The sequence below is a fragment of the Suricata suricatta genome, chromosome 5 (genome assembly GCF_006229205.1).
Source record: "Suricata suricatta isolate VVHF042 chromosome 5, meerkat_22Aug2017_6uvM2_HiC, whole genome shotgun sequence".
Lineage (NCBI taxonomy): Eukaryota > Metazoa > Chordata > Mammalia > Carnivora > Herpestidae > Suricata > Suricata suricatta.
The window spans coordinates 56,119,376-56,135,054 of NC_043704.1; the positions used below are offsets into that span (position 1 = coordinate 56,119,376).

The 15,679-nt window shown below is 37.3% G+C and overlaps 1 protein-coding gene across 1 annotated transcript; it reads left to right on the forward strand.

The window, feature by feature from the left end:
* Positions 1–1,365: 1,365 nt before the first annotated feature.
* C5H3orf85 (chromosome 5 C3orf85 homolog) lies at positions 1,366–15,451 on the forward strand. The gene is made up of 4 exons (XM_029940821.1): positions 1,366–1,381; positions 1,482–1,534; positions 13,300–13,433; positions 14,854–15,451. The coding sequence occupies exons 2-4, from the start codon at positions 1,486–1,488 to the stop codon at positions 14,941–14,943; spliced, it is 273 nt and encodes a 90-aa protein (XP_029796681.1). The 5' UTR covers positions 1,366–1,381; positions 1,482–1,485; the 3' UTR covers positions 14,944–15,451.
* Positions 15,452–15,679: the final 228 nt, after the last annotated feature.

The following is a 15,679-nucleotide window of genomic DNA, read 5'->3' on the forward strand; positions in this document are numbered from 1 at the left end:
TTGCCAAGCTTTTACTGTGCCTACTCCCAAATACCTCTTTGCAAGGCTTCCATCAGTAATTAGAGGTATAAATGAACGAGGTAGATCCAGGTTTCTAAACACTTTCCATTCAAAGATAGACAAGAAAGTTATTTTTCTACCACTGTTATATCTCTTTATCTGCCTGTTTCAGGTTGCATAATTTTGATGAGACTGGTTAACGGATGCATGATTTGCTTTTAAGAATAAATTGTATTTGAAAAAAGAATAAATTGTATAATGATGAGTTTAATTAGCCGTTAATCATGCCACAGAAAAGGGTAATTGTTTAAAAGAATAAAAATTAATGAAGTGTCCTGGTTTATTCATTGTGTACTTTTGTTGGAAACAAACACAGTTTATAATGCACTTAAACATTCCTTTGTCTTCAAACGTTTTGTTTTGAAATATATAGAACCACATGCACTTTGAACCTAGGTTCCCCCACTGCTAACGTCTTACAAAACTACAGTGCAATATCACAGCCAAGATACTGATGTAATCTACTGATCCTATTCAGATTTCCCCACTTTAAAGTGTTGTCATTTGTGTGTCTGTGAATGAAATATCTGTATTTAGTTCTGTGAAGTTTTAGCACATGTTTATGTTCACATGTTTACCACCACCACAGTCAAAATACAAAGCAGTTCTATCATATAAGGGTTTCTCATATTGTACTTTTATAACCCCCTTCCATAGCTAATTCCTCGCAACTACTAATGTGTTTATTTCTACAATTTCATCGCTTCAGGGTTCCATAAAAGGAATCATGGAGTATTTGACCATTTGGGACTGGCCACTCATCATAATTTCCTTGAGATTCCTTTAAGTTGTTGTGTCCAGCAATAGTTTTTACAGTACCATTATTGCTAAGTAGTAACTCATGGTATAAATGTCCTTCAATATGTTCAATATTTGGCTGTTGAAGGACATGTGGTTGTTTCCAGTTCTTGCCTAACTACTAATAAAGCTGCTATGGAACATTCTTATACAGGTTTTTGTATGAGCATAAGTTTTCATTTCTCAGAGACAAGTGCCCAGTCGTACAATTGCCAGGTTGGATGGTAATTGCATGCTCAGATTTATAAGCAACTGCCAAATTGCTTTTCAAAGTGACTGTACCCTTTTATGATCCTACCAGCAATGTATGAGTGATTCAGTTTCTCCATCCTTTTTTTTTTAACATCATATTACGTCAGTCTGGGGTAGATGATAAAATTAGTAAATAAATACGTGGCCCATATAAGAACAGCCTATAAAGAGTCAGTCCAAAAAGTCCAAAGGGTATAAGGCAGGACTCATATAAACAAGCCATCTTAGGCAACGGCCTCTCTGACTTGTGTCAGTTCCACGGGGCTGCCAGGTACGCAGCAAATACTTCACACTCCTGGAAAGTAGACAGCGTGCCCTACAGCTTTGCTGGGTCTAAATTAAAATAAATAAATCTTTTCTTTCCAAAACAGGATTATGGCCTATAAAATGCTTCAAGTAGCCCTGTGTTCAACATTGCTTATAGGTAAGAATCTATTTCTTTTTTATTTATCATGCCTTTTACAATAATGACCTTGATAGATATCCACTTTTGACTTTAAAAAAAAAAGTGAACAAACATGTTTTGTTCACAGATTAATTCTAGAGCATTGGGAAAACCAAACTATCATGCCATGCCATGGTTTTGAACATGTTAGTGTCAATTGTGTGTGATCATTTTCTTCCTAGTTATGTATTAACATATTAGCATGTCACTATTGCTAAGAAGTCTTTTTAAGTGCTGCCTCCAAAGAAATGCTCTTATGTCCTTGAACAAAGAAAAATTTTAAATTGCTTTTACAAACCGTAATACTTACATAGTCCCATTATGTGGAGACCTCAAGGTACTTTGAGAGTGTGAATTCATTAACCTTTAGAGCAAGCCGCAGTTCAGAGAAGTGGTGTTTTAAAGACAGATCAAGGAAGGCACTGAAGGTCAGATGATTTGCTGCCAAATTGACCTGATAATTCAGTGGATTATATCTGAATGGAACTGAGAGGTCATTTGTTTGTCTTGTAACCCAAACTGAAATACTTACAAAGGTATAAATTATTTTCACAGTTAAATCTTTATAATTTATAAATATTTTTGATGAAATGCTTAAATAAGAATAAATTTCTACTTTTATGATAAACTTGAGACCCACAAAAAATTACATATTTTTCTTGAGGCACACACAAGTACACACACACACAGATAGAAGGATATAGGTATATATCTAGAATATGATTCTAGAATATGTGTATATAGATGTATTTGTGTATATAATTAGCCTTTCATTCTTAAGCATAAAATAGTTTTAACAAAGAATTTTAATCATCTAAGTTATACTTTACGTTTGGGACATGTTTAAATAAATGATTTAAACATTTTTAGCTAAGTTATTATTAGGCAATTATCATCAAAGCATGTATAATCACAGTGGTTACAGCCCACTCTCCAGATGAAGAAAGGGAGGTGGGCTCAGTTGAAGTGAGTGTTTCAGGAGCACACTATAAATTGAAGTCACCAGCTAGTTCTAATCCATCAGTGTACAGCTTTGCTTTGACTGCTGATCCATGCAGTTGGCTTTAGAGTGGATGATGGTGGATTAGTACAAGGCTAAAAGCACTACCGCTGGTCGACATTCACCTATGAACATGCAGGGTCAAAAATATCTGGCAAAAGGAAAATGGTCCTGCAAAATGACTTCAAAAGGAAAATGGTCCTGCAAAATGATTTTACAGACTTTCTTAAGAAACAAGTTGGAATTAACTTTAACTCCAGCTGAGATACAGATGCATCTATCTAGAAGACAACTGGTTTGACTGATTTCACTTTATAAATAAATACATAAATAAATAAATAAATAAATAAAATTATGTGGCTAAAGTTCATGAAATACCAAGTTGAGAATTAGAAGTTAAGAACAGAGAAATGTTGACAGGGCTGGGTTTAGCCCTTCAGATTACAGGAAAGAAGATTTTACTGCTTCTAGTTTTCGTACACTGAAGTCTTTGGAATCAGATTCATTCGCTGCACAAATAATTTGTTTAACTGATATTTTCTAAATAGTTCAGCTCTCAAGTAGGAAATCATAGCTTGAATCAACTACCTTCACTTCTCTCCATCCTCACATTTTTCATTTAAGAATGGGGGCATCTGGGTGGTTCAGTCAGTCAAGCTTTGACTTCAGCTCAGGTCATGATCTCGCAGTTCATGTGTTCAAGCCCTGCATTGAGCCCTGATTCAAGCTCTGTGCTGACAGGTCAGAGCCTGGAGCCTGCTTCAGATTCTGTGCCTCCCTCTCTTTCTCCCTCTCTCTCTCTCTGCCCCTCCCCTGCTCACACCCTCTCTCCCTCTCTCTCTCTCTCTCTCTCTCTCAAAAATAAAAATAAAATAAAAACATAAAAAAATAAAATAAATTTTTATTAAAAAGAAAAGTATGTAGCCTATTCATCTGCGCCTCCGTGGAGCCCTCTACTTATCATAAGGAAACAACCATCTTAAGAATTTTTGTATTATTATTTTTAAAAAAGTTTTCTCTGTTAAAGATTAGTTGTCTAACAAATTACTTTTGTCTAGAACTTAATTTGAAGTAAATAGGAAAAAACTGTCATTGTTCCTTTTCCAAATGGGAATGCTGAAGCCAAAAATGATGAAGAAACTTCCCCAAATCATTACATTTATGAGCACAGTCCTCAAATCATTTTATTGATTTTCTTAAAAGAGTAATTTATGCACATTGGAACTGGTTCCCCGATCAGAGAATCAGAAGTCCAGGTGTCAAGATTTGATTTAAAAACAACAACAACAAAAAAAAAAAAAGAAAAGAAAAGAAAAACCTCTCTCTTCAGCATTTAGGTCAAGAATTGCCTTCTCCTATTAATAACAGCAGCAAATATTAATACTACTACCTGAAGTCTTTATTTCTGTGGCAGGGGGCTTCCATAGGTTACCTTAAGTCCACTCTCATAACCACTCTGAAAATAAGTATTATGGTTTTCCTTTTACAAAGGGAATTTAGGCTTAGAGAAATTGAATGACTAAACTACACAGGTAATCCATGGTGATGCTGGATTTGCATGCAAATTCTACATGTAGGTCTTCTGAGAACAGAAACCTTCTTTCTGCTACACAAACTGTCTCCTCTGACACTTCAGTGCTAGATACGGGCTGTGTAGCTGTAGGACAGGCAGCAGAGCACACAGCAAGCCCACCTGCTAAAAGAGAAATAAAGCCATTATTATGACCAATGGTTCTACAAGAACAGGCCAGGAGCTGGGGAGCTGGGTGACTTTATGGGAATAAATAGAGCCAACTAAGAAGATATAGCCAGAAGCTCTCTACAGCTGTGTCAAGTTGTAGTGAGGGTAAAGAGAAGTACTAAACTCAGTATGTTCCACCTCCATAGGGCACTTGTTAAAATCCAAGAGCCCATTTCACACAGAGGAGAAATATGGAAAATACGCATAGGTTGGAAAAGTGTTTTACAGAGGAAATAAACCAGTCCTTGAGGTTGACCCAGATGTGAAACAATCTGGAGGTTCACGCTGCCGGTGTTGTCAACCTGTGTTCAGCTCACATGAAGTGCAAGTATGTCGTCTGGTTTTAGACAGGGGGAGCATACTGCCTTTGGCCTGTTTCTCTCGCAAATATCCAGCTCTTATTTTTTACTCCGTGGCTAGCAACTAAGAGCAATTTGTCTTGAAGGTTTTTGGTTGGTTGGTGGGTTGGGTTGGGGTTTTTTTGATAAGAGCTTTTGAGCTCACATTCTTCCCTTTGACCCAGTTAGCCCCTCCAGTGCCTCCATTTTGCCTCCCCCGCACCGTCCATAGGAGGAACGAGGAATGACCTTTCTCAGTCACCCAGCCGCCCTCGCCACCCTCCCATTCCTTAGAGAGTCTATATTTTATTTTGTTTATTTTGTAAGAATTTGTTCTTAATTTTATCTACTCACTTTGGCCTAAGATGGATCGATGCTCTCAAGAAAGTGAGTAGTGAGAATAAACAGATATAACTCAGAGAAAAATATCATTGCCGATGACTGGATTCTCTGAGCGCTCTGGTTGTTAAGGAAAAGCCATCTATTTTCCTGTTCACATGGCATCATTCGTCAGGGCCCTAGAGTTGGAAATCCCATCAATATACACAGGCAATGACCCAGAAGGGTTACTAGTGAATCATATAAAATGCTGCCTTTTGTGAGTTACAAATTTCTCTGCCCACAAAATTAAAAGCAAATAAAAGATCTGTCAGGTCCAAAATATGCATCTGGGAATTACATGGCCATGCATGTGAGCATGTATGTTGGTGTATGTTAGTGTTAGAACAGATTGAGCTTGGACTCAAGTAATACTAGTTTCTGTTTACTTTGCATAGTCAACACACTAGCATTTATAACATCAGTAAAGCCAAAGTTCTCAAGTTAAAAATTTATTTATGAAAATATTTCCTTAACAGACAGGTTAGTAAAATCATACAATTTGAGAGCTGGTCCTCAAGTTCAGTGTCTTTTTTTTTTTCCTAGCTGACTTTCATTGCCTCTCTTTGCCATCTGTCTTTTTATCTCCCCTATTTGCCTCATTCCTTTTTTTAAAAAATTTTTAATGTTTATTTATTTTTGAGAGAGACAGAGTGCAAGCAGAGGAGGGGCAGAGAAAGAGGGAGACACATAATCCAAGGCAGGCTCTAGACTCTGAGCTGTCAGCCCAGAATGTAGGGCTCAAACTCATGAATTATGAGATCATGACCTTAGCTGAAGTTGGACACTTAACCGACTGAGCCACCCAGGTGCCCCTTCTTTTGTCTCTATTACCTTCCTTTCTTTTCTTGATTTCTCCCTTCTTCTTCTTTTTCTTCTTAATGTTTTTTCTCCCAAACTCAAAATGATTTCTCTCTCATTCCCTCTCTTATTAACTTTTATCTGAATAGTAGCAGAGTGACAGAGTCTGTTATATGAAATACAACTCTTTTCTTTTCCACCATAAATTTTTGGGTCAGTAATCAAAATTTAGAGTGGAAAGCAGAAAACAACTTTCATATTTTATAACAAAAATTATTAACACAGATAATAAAATATTCAGCTTTATTTTTTTAATATTCAATTTTTTTAAATATTCCAATTTTAACATATGAACCTAAACATGAGTATTTTAATCATTCACAAAATCAGAAAATTCTTCCTACACTTAAAACTTTGAGAATTTTACCATACGGCCAAGATGTCTGAATATCCTTTTTTCCTGAACCTCTTTTGTACTTAATTCCAAGTAACTATTTATGCTTTATTTTAATATTTAATTTAGGTGCCTGGACATTTATTTCATTTTTTTTTAAAGACAAACATTTTAAGGGAAGAGACTAAGATTCAATCCAATAAAAATAGTAATAATAAATGTTATTCTTTAATTGCTTATACTGAATGCTAAGTGCTTTGCTTTCAGAATCCCATACCTGAGTATTTTTGAACTTGTGCCAGCACTTTAGCACTTTCTCCATCTCCAGCACCAGGCATCATGTGACACTACAAATTGCAGTATCACCCAGCCTCTGAGGGGAGTAGCTAGCCAGGGCCCATCCTGTGGACTCATCAGACATTGTTGTGTCCTCCGACCCCACTAAATCCCACATCTTTATTCATAGACAAAGAATTCCTTCCCTCATTGTAGCTGTTTATGAATATTCATAGAATTCACAACCCTGGCTTTTCCGGGGATGACAAGCACCTGCTGGTTGGAGTGCCCTGATCTATTCTGTTTGTTTTTTGTTTTTTGGGTTTTTTTTTTTCCTGTTTCTTAGTGAGGCTCAGAGACAACAGATATGTTAGATTCTCTGCACCACCTTCTGACACATAGAACTCCCCACCTCCCTTCTTTGCCTGCTTTTGATCAAGTGGAGAAATAAACCAAAGATGATCATGGGAAGCAATTAATTCCCTTCAATACTGGAAGGCTAATTTGGAAAACATAACATAATATAAGATATAAAGGACCCCAGAATTTGGCTAATTTCATATCAAGCTGCAGGTTGCGGAACCAGAAGAGAAAATTTGATCTCTGAGGGCAGCTAACTCTCAAGAGAGAGAAAGAAGAGCTAAGTGGACATGCCAAGTTATCCTTCTTGGACTTACCAGTTAAATGGGGCACGACCCCTTCTGAGGGGCAGAGTCTATCTACAAAGGGGAGAAGGGTAGCCGAAGGTTACTCTAAATGAGTTCCCTCTACAGGGAAGAAAATAGGACTCTGCCATCAGATTCTGTCCTTTGATTCTATATCTTATATTTCATATCAGCTTTCTGATCTTTTTCGTGTATGGTTCTCTTCTTGGATAGGTACAAGGAATCAACTTCATGGTCATGCGCGTAGTATAAAGACTATTCAGTTATTTCTCCACTGTGAAATTTAAAGACTCTTTTTCAGCCTTCCCTGGGTGATAGCAAAATAGGGAATCATTCTGTTTTCAATTATACAGCTTCCATTACCAACATTCTGCTCCTCAGCCCATGATGGGCACTCATCTCTGTGCATAATGTGAATACATTTTTATTTGTATTGATTAATTATTGGCCTGGACTATTTCAACTTCTCCTTCATTCTATGTTTCTGATACCCTAATACCATGCAGAGAAAGAAATTTTCAGTTAATGACCTGTTTGTTATGAATATATCCCAGTTAAAAATATTAAAGCTAGAAGAGACCTTAATTAGCTTCATGTGATCCAGCTTCATTTTACTTTAAAATTTTTATTTATTTGTTTTTGAGAGAGAGTGCATGTGTATACACATGCACGTGGGAGAGGGACAGACAGACAGACAGAATCCAAGCAGTCTCCGTGATGTCAGCGCAGAGCCCCACATGGGGTTCTAAAGCACAAACCATGAGATCATGACCTCATCCGAAATAATGAGTTGGATGGATGCCTAACTAACTGAGCTACTGATCAGGCACCCTTGATCCAGCCTCATTTTGAAGAACAGGAAATGGAGAGGCAGGAGTAACCAACTAATGATCCAACTAATCACTGGCAGGGCCAAGATAAGACTCCTAATCTCTGATCCTTCTTGGCTTGTGTGGCAAGAGCTGTGATCTCAAATATCTCCATACTCTGAAGTGTCTGCCTTACTTCAACTGTACAGAATTTTCTGCAGAGGATATTCAAGACATGTTTAGATAGCAGAACTAAGCTTGACAGATTCTATTAAAACTATTCTGATACAAGATGAAAGGAAGGAGGGTATGTAGGGAGTTGGAAAGAAAAAAAGAAAGATTTTTTTATAGCTTATGATTTTAAAGTTTAAAAAAGGCATTAACCTGGCTGATACTGCCTACATTAAAAAAAAAATTAAGAACCAACAAAGTAATAAAACTCAGGGTTCAGTTTTCAAACCCCAGCAGTATTATATAGGCTTACAAACACACACTCTGATCTTGCTCTCACTAACTTTCAAGGTTGATCAGGCAGAATGAAAAAGGGAGGAGAAATTTCTCAAGCAGAGAGGATAATAGCATGTCCTTCTGTATAACTTGCATTTTATTTCCAGCCCTGCCAATGACTTACTATGTGACCTTGAGTGAGTCATTTCATCTCTGTGTGTCAATTTTCTCATTTGTAAAGTAAGATAATAAATACTACTTTTTGTCTCTCTCCTGGGTGATGTTATTATCACCACCAATTAATATTTATTGGATGCCTGTTGGGCACATAATGCTGAGATAGGTGCTTTGTTCAGGGGCGAGGGCGGGGGTTAGGGGGAGACTGCATCAGTGAAACGTGTTCCATGAGCAAAAAGATAGAAGATTTACAAAAGACAGAATTATTAGAGCTTAAAATAGCTATGGTTTGAATTTTAAAGCATGCTTCTCTGCTAAGATTTATGTAATAGTATTTCTTCTCCCTTAGCAATTGTACAATACACCGTGACAATTATAGTGCAGATATTGGTTTTACTTTTGGATGATTCCAAGTAAGACTATCTTAAGTGGTTACTGTACTTTCTTTATCTAGCTGTAAATTATATCCTGAGCCTAATGTATGTAGAAACATTTATTAGATATTGATATTGAATCTTCTTTGCCTAGATACTCTGTTTTGAAAACCTCCCCCTTTCATTTTTTTTAACAGAATAACACATTAAATGTCTGACTCTATAACTAACACCTTTTCTTCAAAGAGGAAATCTGAGAAGTGGTCTATGCACATATCTTAGTTAAAGCTAGAACTTCAATGCTGAGCAGTCCTCACTAGTGAGCCCTGAAGAACGAGTTCCCTGTTCTGTTCCAGTCAGTCCTGTCTTCCCATCCATGATGTCACTCACCTGAGTCATGCCCCACTTATCTCTCCTCTGGACCTTTAGAAGAGGCTTCAACCTGTGTCTCTCACTCTTTCTTCCTTTGACTATCTGCCTTCCACACCACTGACAAAGGAGTTTCCAAAAGTATCTGCGAATGGATAAGCAAAACATTGGCATATACATACAAAACATAATTCAATCTTAAAAAGGAATGAGTAACAGGGGCGCCTGGGTGACTCAGACGGTTAAGTATCTGGCTCTTGATTTTTGGCTCAAGTCACGATCTCACTGTTCATGAGTTTGAGCCCCACATCAGGCCCCATGCTGACAGGGCAGAGCCTGCTGGGGATTCTTTCTCTCTCCCTCTCTCTCTGTCCCTCACTTGCTCATACTCACTCATGCTGTTTCTCTCTCTTTCAAAATAAATAAAAATTAAATTAAATTAAAAGGAATGAAATGCTGATATATGCTGCAACATATAAACCTTGAAGATACTCAACTAAGCAAGATAAACCAGACACAGAGGGACAAATAGTGCACGATTCCTCTTATAGTGAGGTACCTACAATAAGCAAATTCATAGAGACAGAAAGCTAATGATGGTTACCAGGGGCTGGAGAACCAAGTAATGGGAATTATTAAAGGGTACCGAGTTTCTGTTTGAGAGGGTGAAAAAGTTCTTGAGCTAGTGGTGATGGTTGTAGAACATTGTGAATGTGCTTGATGCCACTGAATTATACAATTAAAAGTGGTTAAAATGATAATTTTTCTGTTAGCATATTTTATCACAATCAAACAAAAAATTTTCAAGTGACTCTGGTCCTCTCATTTTCTTGTTTAGAAATAATAATTGTTTGAAGAGTAAAGTCCACACTCCGAGGTATGACAGTAATTATCCTTCGGAATCAAGCCCCAGCTTATCTTTCCAATACTCCTTCTGACCACATCTACACTGCAACCCTACCCTGCAATCACATCGACAAAGTGATGGTCACTAAACCTGGACCTTCTTTGCTCCTCTGTCCCTTGACTCTCCAATCTTCTCCAGCCTGGAATACATGCTGTTTGTTTCCACTCCCTTCTTCCTAACTGTGTAAACATTCCGTAACCTTTGAAGCTCAACTCAAAACCAATTTCTCTATGATGTCTCCATCCCAATATCAGAATTAATCACTCCCCCTTCGAATGGTCTGGCCACAATATGTTTCCTTGTAATTATTTATGAGCTCTGAATATAATGTGAATTCCTTAGAGGCAGAGTTATTTTTTTGTTTATCTTTCTCCGCACCAATGATCAGAGCAGAGGCCAGGGAAAGGCAAGTGGAGATCTTATGGCACAAAATTTGTGAGCTTGAGAGCAAATTTCTTATTCTATTTCATGCCCTAGTGGCCTCACTTGTTTCATCTGAGTCTCAGCTCTGGTGATTAGCAGTTTATCTTGACATCAGTAGGCACTTATAAGGCACCATATTAGTTATCTACTATGACATAACTGTTTCCCCAAAACTGTAGCAGCTTAAAACAATAAACATTTATTATTTTACAGTTTCTGAAGGTCAGGAATTTGGGAGTGGCTTAAGTCGGTGATTCTGACTCAGGATCTCTCATGAGGTTACAGTAAAGATGTCAGTGAGGGCTATTGAGATCTGAGGGCTGCTGTGATCAGAAGGCTTGACTGAAGAGAAAGCATCAGGTTCCCAGGTGCTCCATATGTTTGGGTGTTGGTGGGAGGCTTCAGTTCCTTGATATGTGGGGGTCTCTCTTCAGGGCTGTTTGAGTGTCTGCACAACATGGCACCTGTCTTCCATTAGAGCAAGTGACCCAAGAAAGGGACAAGGCATAAGCTATAACGTCTTCTATGTGCTAGCCACAGAAATCACACAGTGTCACTTCTGCAGCATCCTGTGTTTACACAAGGCCTAAATGAAAGAAGACCACAGAGGATATGAGTACCAAGGAGGCAGCAATCTTTGGGGGACATTTTGGAGGATGTCTTCCATAGGCGTGCTGGTTTGATTGTATTCAATTAGATGAGCTACTAGCAAGATAGTGTTACTTTTATTGTCTGTTACTAATATCTTTTGAAAATTTGACTTTTCTCTTTCATTTTTAAACCTCTGAATAACATAAATTGCTAACTTTCTATTAATAGAGAATGTGTATGAGTCATTTTTCTATCTTCCATAACTAGTAGTGTTTTGCACCTACAGTCTGATCAATGCATAATATCCACATCATTTTCAATAGGAAGGCATTTAGAACTAGAGCTTAGTGGGTTAACAAATTAAACTACAAGTTATAGAGCTAATAACTATAATGCTGATTAGTGCTCAGGCCAACCTTAGAAAAGCAGATCTTAGGGAAAGTTTAAGTAATAATTATTTCCTTTTATTCTATAAATGCCTAAGGCTGTTATTATTATCATTATCATTATCATTATTATGGCCCCAGAAATTCCTGTTTGTTAGTCATGATATTGTACAGTGACTCTGAAGGCAGAATTCCATCTCCCCTTCCTACTAGTCATGAATATATTACTTAACTTTTCTGTGATGTAGTTTCCTTGTCTGCAAAATGAAATGATTGATAGTGCTACTTCTTAGGTTTGTTGTATTAAATAAAGTAATTCAGGTAAAGTATTTAGCACAATGCTTAATAAATGTCAACTATCATTATTTGTATATACATATACATATACATATATATGTATACATAAAAATATATGTATATGTTGACATTGATACATACATATACATGCACAAATAATCTAGCCACCTCTAGCCATTGTCTTCAGACACTCTGTCTTACAGATTCCCAATGCCACACACTTTTGCTCACATCATTCCTCTAGCTTAAAATTTAAAGTCTTGCTCCTTCTCCTATCCTGCTAAATTTAATCTTTTTTTCAAGGAATAGGTTCAGCAATTTCCTGACCATGAAAATGTCTGTTTGTGCTCCAGAGCCCCAAAGTCTAATAACACCACCTTCACCTAAACTCCCTTAGTGCAATCAAATTCTATGTTACCTTATTTTATTTTGAATCTTGGACCCTTTATTCCCCTCCCTTACAGAGAGGAGGTTTTGTATCTTATAGTTCGCTATAATCCTTATCAGTAGTCTGTTAATGATGAAGCTGTAGAGTACCTAACATAACATTTGTAATAAGTGTCTCTTTATCACAAGCAATGAACAGATTGTATTGTTACCACAAATAGGTCAGGAGTGTGTTCCTCCTTCATACTGATTCAAATTAGAACTCTAAACGTGATTGTGTTTTATTTGGGAATAAAAATACAATATAGAGTGTTAAAATTTCAAAATATAAAAAAGTCTGGATTTTAAATACAGTCATTTTTTTTTCTTAATCCTGGATTGGGAAAGAATATAAAATACAAGCCTCTTCAGTTTGGTGATAGATCCATCAATACTAACAATCGAAACCACAGTGCTGGATTTGGAAGCAGTCTACTTCAAAATGAAAGATATGCTCTATTTTGGAAGAGGAGAATAAAAGATTGTTGACTGCCTGACTTGAGCCAGGTTTACAGTCATGAATATATCCAACCCTTATGTTAATCCTATATTATTGTGTTGCTGTGTTATTATTGTATGTCTTTATATACAAGAAAACTACAGCTTAGAGATGTTAAGAAACTTGTCCAAAAAAGTGATAGAGTTGGAATTTGAATTCAGATCTGTGGGCTCCCATGCATGTAAAGAAGGTTCTAAAAGTCTTTTCCATTCACCACGTGGGACTGGCTTTCATGCTGTACTGTCTTCTGGACACAGGGTGATGATAGTACAATCATGGCAAAAGGCTGAGAAGCAGCCATCTCCCCGGAGACATAGCTTTTTCAGGATTTCCTTGTCAGGCACCCTGCCTCCCAAAGGCCACAGCTGTGTCTCTTTAAGAGGATAAATATTGAGATGTATACTATTGCCCTAAATGATGCTGTGCTCTTGGACTCTGAATTATAGGAGCCTTGGGAGCACCATTTTTGTTGGAGGACCCAGCAAACCAGTTCCTACATCTCAAAAGACACATATATTTGCAGGATTACTGGGACCCAGATCGCAATCCAAGTATGTGGGGAAACACGCTGGCTGATCAGGTATTTGCATTAGAAACAAATGTCCCCCCTCCATCTATCTTGTTTAGTAGGCACTGCATTAGCAGGCATTAACACACCACCAGCCCTGACTTTTCCTATCTGCCCTGAGCTATTCCTGCTCCTTCCTTCCCATAAAGGGGCTTTTGTCTAGTCAACTTCACCTCTTCCTACAAGACTAAAATCAAATATCCCCTTCTTTCTGAAGCCCTTCCCCTCTTCCCTGGGTAATATTCTTTCTTTTCTCTCTGTTGCATGCCATTCACATGTGAATAGCTCTTTAAATGTCACACTGGAATTACTTTCTTTATGCACCCAACCTCCCTTAGCTAGGCTACAGAGGTAAAGTGCATGTCATGTCTTATCTATCAAGGTCATTTTTCTCAGGACCTATCAAAATGACTCTTAGTCAAATTTCAGTAGATGATTGCACGTTTGGGTAGGTGGATAAATGGATCACAGTCACATTTAGTTCCCTTTCAGTTGGTCAGCAGCTTATTTTCCAAACCTTTAATAATCATTCAAACCTTCAATGTCATTCCTTCATTTGCTTGCTTTTCATACATGTTTTCATCCATGTGGAAGTCTCACTCCAAGAAAAATAAAGAAGAAATGTACATTAGCCAGTTTTATTCCATGTTTACTTTTTTGATGGGGAAAAAAAAACACTGAAACTCCAGGCCAAATGAAATTGCTGAATTGTCTGGGGATTTCAATTATTCATGATTTCCCTCTTAAAATTCAGCAATTTAGCAAACAAAAATGTAAAACAAATTAATTAATCCCTTCGTCTGTTTGTTCTTTTTCTCTTTACATGTATATCAAGCTCTATCACCAGGCTAGAAGGTTATATAAAGTCATAAAAAAATTGAATGTCGTTGTTTTTCTGGGGCCTTGGTCCTATCCTTGCTCTGCATGGCTGAGTTTTAATGGGTCTACCAGGAATGGCTCATTTCTGGTTAGCATTTGTTGATGAAAACCACGAACTTGAATAATGCATCAAGTTTTGTGCCTGTTTTTCTCCAACAGGCATCATTTAGAGATATTAAAACCAAACATTTGTTATTTGGCAAGTTAAATATTACATAAGTGAGTAAACTGTGTCTTCTTTATGGAATACTTAAATTTTCAAGTACACTCCTGCCTATAATTGTAGATTAGCACTGTGATCAACTGACAGATACTGTAATGTAACAGAACTCTACCACACTGGTTCATGCAATGGACCCCCAAATACTGTAAAACACTTAAACATTGAAGAATATAAGTCACCAAAAGTATGTTAACCAAACCTTTTTTGGTATCATTCTTCTACTCTATTTTTCTCAGTCTTTTAGGATTTTCTGTATGATAACCTGAATAATTGATGTAACATGTGTTCTCCATACTCAGAGATTATGACTTAAAGTTTCTTTTTTTACAGGCCCAAGAAACATGGACTGCTTTGAAAACAACAGCACAGTATTATCTGAATGTGAATACCTTCACTTTTGACATGTCCACTTCCCAGTAAATGTGCTTTGATGGTTAAACCAGGAGAGAAAAAATGATGGAAGCCAACATGGCAATGACACCAAACCATGGGCTTCAGAGACATGGAGGCAAATCCATGTCACTTACGAGATTATTTAATATGTCTGTCTCATGGAACTGTTGAAAGGAGTAAATATAAAATCCAACTAGAGACCTAGAATTAGAAGTTCTCAGTAAATTGTAGATCTTAAAATGAGAACTAAAATAAAGACTGTAGTACTAACATTGATTAAAAAGGGCTCTTCTGGAAAAGAGAATCCCAAAGCATAAAAGCAGTATCATTAAAACTCACTGTTGATAGCTTATTTTCTATTGCTTCCTTTTTGAGAGAGTTAGTTCACTTTTTAATTAAAGGAAGAGAAGGGGTGCATGTGTGGCTCAGCTGGCTGAGCAACCAACTCTTGGTTTTGGCTCAGGTCCAAAGTGATCCCATGGTTGGTTCATGTTGGGCTCTACACTGAGAGCACAGAGCCTCCCTGGGATTTTCTCTGCCCCCTCCTGCTCCTGAGCATGTGTACGTGCCCTCTCTCTCTCTCTCTCTCTCTCTCTCTCTCTCTCTCTCTCTCTCTCTCTCAAAATAAATAAATAAGCTTTTAAAAAAAAAGGGAAGAGGGATCTCTCAAATGGATTTGGTCCTATCTTTTCAATACTTTTCACTTTCTAAAGCCAGTCTATTTTAAGATCGTGCTTTTGAAACTTTTTCCATCAAAGGTGTA

Bases quoted from the DNA above. Each gene is read 5' to 3' on its own strand.
- C5H3orf85 (XM_029940821.1), top strand. From the start codon at position 1,486: ATGGCCTATAAAATGCTTCAAGTAGCCCTGTGTTCAACATTGCTTATA. The intron at 1,535-13,299 runs GTAAGAATCTAT...TCTGAATTATAG, and splicing joins GTGTTCAACATTGCTTATAG to GAGCCTTGGGAGCACCATTT. The intron at 13,434-14,853 runs GTATTTGCATTA...CTTTTTTTACAG, and splicing joins GAAACACGCTGGCTGATCAG to GCCCAAGAAACATGGACTGC.